The sequence below is a fragment of the Oncorhynchus nerka genome, linkage group LG19 (genome assembly GCF_034236695.1).
Source record: "Oncorhynchus nerka isolate Pitt River linkage group LG19, Oner_Uvic_2.0, whole genome shotgun sequence".
NCBI lineage: Eukaryota > Metazoa > Chordata > Actinopteri > Salmoniformes > Salmonidae > Oncorhynchus > Oncorhynchus nerka.
In genome coordinates this window covers 31,870,875-31,875,616 of record NC_088414.1, presented here as the reverse complement: position 1 = coordinate 31,875,616, position 4,742 = coordinate 31,870,875, and the positions used below count along the sequence as shown (strand labels likewise).

Here is a 4,742-nt window from a genome sequence, read left to right as displayed (position 1 = left end):
CTACATGCTCAGCCCAGACAGAGCTCTATGCTATTCAGCAATAATGTGCAACATAAGTACATTAGAGCTTTAATAGCTCTCAAATTCCACATTCCCTTCAAATCCTAATTTTCCAGATTTACACAAATCCTATATGTGGGACATGAATCTGTCAGGAATGGAACCATGTTTTATTCAATTGGATTTATGTAATTAATACGAAAGGCTTGTTTGTCATCTTCCCTGATCTTGATTTTTGTTGAAGTTGTTGGAGAGGTCAAGGCAGTGAGGATTTGTGTTGGGAGGGAGCATTTACAGGCAAATTCATGCCACATGCACTCTTACAATCAATGAATAAATATAGCCCTAACAAGTCAGGAATGACACGCTGCATTTACAGGCAAAGACAGAGACATACACACATCAACATAAAACAGGTCAAATGCATAGGTAACAACACAGGGGACATGAAACTCAGACAGAGTTGTAAACAAAAATAGACAGAGAGATAGAGAGAGGAGGGGGGGTATCAGCGATAGAGAAAGAGTAAGAAAGATGAGAGTGGTGTCTGGGGTGGGATGATGAAAGGCTCTGGCTCTGCTCCATCACTGACGAAAGCTGCTCAGCCCCTCAGTTGCCATGGAGACCTGCAGGAGCAGCCAGAGAAAAAGAGGGGATAGGGAGATGGGAGGGGCATGTGAGGGCGAAATAGAGGAGAAAGAGCTGGAGGGGAGAGATAGGCAAAGGGAGGGATAGAGAGAGGAGAGAGAAACATACTGCAAGCAATTGAAGCACAGCCAGTCTGCAGAGACGGGAAAAAGCGTAAGGTACGAGAAAATAATGGTAAATGTTCAGTTAGCTATAGGTGGGTGATAGAAATAGAGCACGAAGTAGGAAGATAACAGCAGACAGGAATATAGAGATTCAAAATGGATGTACAGTCGGAGAGTAGCGAACCCTCGCCATGCGATCCCCAGCCTCCTGGAAAAATCAGAAAAGCCTTCAAGCTGTTTGGGAAGCGCAAGCCAGGCAGCATCTTCTCCATACGTGGCAAAGGCGAGGGGAACAACAAGTCACCTATCGCCAGGAGCAAGACAGTGGACGGATTAAAGGAGTCTGTGGCAGCAGAGTCAGAGCAGGAGAAGGACAAGGAGCCGGAGAAGGAGCAAGAACCAGAGGTGAGTCAGAGAGAGGAGCAGGAACCAGAGGAGGAGCCCCTGGGTGATGATGGAAATCCCCCCATCCCTTCTGCCGAGCTTCCCTCCATCTCCTCCATCACCTCCGCCAAATCACTCAGCTTCCTGATGAAGCTGCAGCGCAGCCGACAAGGAGGAGTAGACCGGAGGTTCCGTACAGAGTCTCAGCCAACAATACGTCAGCGTCGGGGCTTGAAAGGTCTCTTCGGCAGTATGGGATGGAATCAGCGAGAGGAGGCCAGCGATGAGGCCGATACCCCTCCGAGCCCTCTCCTCATGTCGTCCTGTACAAACAGCATGGAGATCATCAAGGAGGACATGACTTTGACACCCAGACCTGCACCTCACAGCCTGGATGTCCCAGAACCTGAGTCTGGACAAGGGTCCCCTGTTTCTTCCAAGAGCCCCACAGTGCAGGAGAGCTCAGCCTCTATCCCACCAGAGACAACGGCTCTCTCAGCGGCTACATACAGTGTCACTGGATCTAATGAGGATGTAGCGTCGCCTCTGCCCACCATTGAACCACCACCGTTGGATCCTGCTGTGGATCGTCTGAGGTCGCTGCTTGCAGACATCTCCTCTCTGATAAGCTTCGACTCGCTGTCCGGATGTGGAGACATCACTGCTGAAGTGGAGGCAGAGTGGGGCAAAGCCAGCACCACTGTCGGAACCGGACCTGGGACCAAGGGAGCTGTGGCTGGAGAGAGTACCTCAACTACTCTTTCAGCCAAATCTGCCCCTTCCCCTATACCAACCCCTGCTCCTACTGCTGCTAATTCAGCTAGTACACCCCCTATCCCAATGCTTACCCCTTCCTCTGCCCCTATTACCAAACCTGAACCTACCAGCTGGTCGATAAAACCTGAACCTAACCCTATTGTGACAACCAAACCCTCAACTATGCCCACAACTATCACTAGCCCTACCACCAAATCAAGCCCCAAAACAAAAATCTCCCCTCCACCAACAACAAAATCCACCCCAAGCCCTGCCCCTATTGGCCTCACTGCTACCTCTACTTTCAAACCTGCTCCAGTAGTAAACTCATCCCCACCTCCTGCTCCAGTGGTAACCTCATCCCCACCTCCTGCTCCAGTAGTAACGTCATCCCCACCTCCTGCTCCAATGGTAACCTCATCCCCACCTCCAGCACCTGTAGTAACATCATCCCCACCTCCTGCTCCAGTGGTAACCTCATCCCCACTTCCACCCCCTGTAGTAACCTCATCCCCACCTCCTGCTCCGGTAGTAACCTCATTCGCACCTGCTCCAGTAGTAACCTCATTCCCACCTGCTCCAGTACTAACCTCATCCCCACCTGCTCCAGTAGTAACCTCATCCAAGCCAGCTCCTGTAACCACCCCAGCCACTTTTACCTTTACCCCACCACCCAAAATTAGCTCTGCCCCATGTCTGGATTCCATTACCGCACCTCCTTCCCTAACATCCTTTTATCCTATGGCTGTCCTGAGCTCAGCATTTAAAATTCCCTTTATCCCAGTTCCAGTGCCAGCCTCAGTCACTAGCCCTGCTCCTGTACAAACCCCCTCTTCAATTCTAGCTGACTCAAAGGCTCCCCCTGCCCCTACTCCAACACCAACACCAATCCCTATGTCTAAGACTCCTCCTTTCCCTACCCCTGCCCCTAACACAACTCCAGTCCCTATGTCTAAGACAACCCCTGTCTCTTCCCCTGCCCCAGTCCCTTCCTCTATGCCCTCTCCTGTTCTCACCCCTCTCCCTCTGCAGGATACACCCCTTGCCTCTGCTCAGGTGAAGGGTTGTGAGCGCAAGGCCTCTCTGAATAGAGGAGAGGACATGACGAGTCCAAACGGCATGGATGTGCGGGGTGCCTGGAAAAATTCACCCAAAAGAGAAGAGAAACGTCATGTTACACAGAATGAAATACACATGGTCCCCCAGGGCCCCCCCACAGAGAAGAAGACGCGCCCAGTGAGGCCAGCAGGGCTCAGTAAGATCCCTGTCTGTGGTGGAGGCAGGATGGGCAAGTTGCCACTCCGTGAGAGTCAGCCCACTGACCCCAAGGGGTGCTGGGACCCACCTATTACAGGGCTGGAAGAGGGGAGTCAACGCCCCAGCTTACGGAACGAAGTCAGCAAGGACACAATTAGTAACTCCTCTGCTGAAGCTGAAGTCGAGGCCAGCCTGTCCCCTGTAAAACATAGCCCGGAGGAGAGTCGCCAGCTCCGGCAACCCACAGTCTACAGGGGTATACCACGTGACTCCAAGAAAACTGTCAAGCTGGGAGTCCAGTGCAATATCCCTGTCCCCCAAGGAGCTAAGGAGCTCCCGCGCTCCAAAATACCTTTGTCCAAGGTTCCTGTCCGCAGGATCGGCAATAAGCTCACAGGCACCACAGCTGCCAGCACTCAAATCTGAAAATAATGCTAAGAGACTGCTTCAAACTTAAACATCCAAATGGTTGCTTTCACTCAAAATCATTATTTTAACATTATCACATGGGCACCCTTTGCCCTGTATATTTACAAAGACAGTCCAATAATTGTTTTGCTCTGGTTCATCTTCATGACTTTCTCAAATGGCTCTCTATCCCACATCGCTGAAGTCTCTTTACTTATCCACACCAACAACAGCTTCAGAGCAACACTAACATGGAGGCTGAGGCTGAAGAACAACAACACATCTCCCCTGGGAACCGGAGTAATGACCATGGCTCCCTTGTATTGTGCCAACTTGACAGATGCATTCAGCCAAGGTTCAGGGCTAATCTCAACCTGGGATAAAATGGTGGTTGAGGAGGACGGTCACAACAACGTTTGTTTGGGATGTATCATTAAAGGGGACACGGTACGGTAGCATACCAAGGTCAGAAGCAACAACACATGGAAGAGAGAGATATTCTTAAGGGTGCTTTTTTCCTACTGACTATCAGAGTGAAAAATCTACTTTTTCTACAATACTTTTTATCTTTTGTTACTCCCTCTTTTTGAATTACTGTCTAAAAATCCTGTTTTCTTTTTCTTTTTCTTTTGATAAGTGATACTGTAGCCTTCGTGCCAAGAGAGGGTCCACACCTCTGAAGAAACGCAACAAACAAACCAGTGTCCTGTAACATCTCTGGATGTACAGCAATATGAGCCAGACGACTCTTCCTACTTTTCTCCATGTTTTTTATTTACACTGTGTGGAACTGTACAGACCCTGCCTAGCTGCTGCCTGCTCATAAATAACAATCAATCACACTGTGTACTTTGGGAAAGACTGTTGCTCTGGATGGAGTTCATTATGGATGGGACGGCCCCTATGGAAGGTTTGGACAGGGGGTAAGCCTGTATAACGGACCCTGTGGAGTTTGAGTTACACTGAGTAGATGCTGAACGCTTCAGATGTTGGAAGGGTGCATCCCTTTACCAATCCCACCAGTCTATACCTATTCCCCAGGTCGTTGCTGTAAATGATCATGTGTTCTCAGTCAAATTACCTGGTAAAATAAGTATAAATAAAAAATAGCGGTAGTCATGCTCAGATGAGGACAACATTTGTGTTTATACATGATCTATGTTTCCTATTTAATCAATAAAACAA

At 49.3% G+C, this 4,742-nt stretch overlaps 1 protein-coding gene across 1 annotated transcript; it reads left to right on the top strand.

The window, feature by feature from the left end:
* Positions 1-687: 687 nt before the first annotated feature.
* LOC115101401 (APC membrane recruitment protein 2-like) lies at positions 688-4,742 on the top strand. The gene has a single exon (XM_029620861.2). It carries the CDS (start codon positions 909-911, stop codon positions 3,573-3,575), a length of 2,667 nt encoding a protein of 888 aa, XP_029476721.2. The 5' UTR covers positions 688-908; the 3' UTR covers positions 3,576-4,742.

Excerpts from the sequence above, each read along its gene's own strand:
- LOC115101401 (XM_029620861.2), top strand. The coding sequence starts at position 909 with ATGGATGTACAGTCGGAGAGTAGCGAACCCTCGCCATGCGATCCCCAG.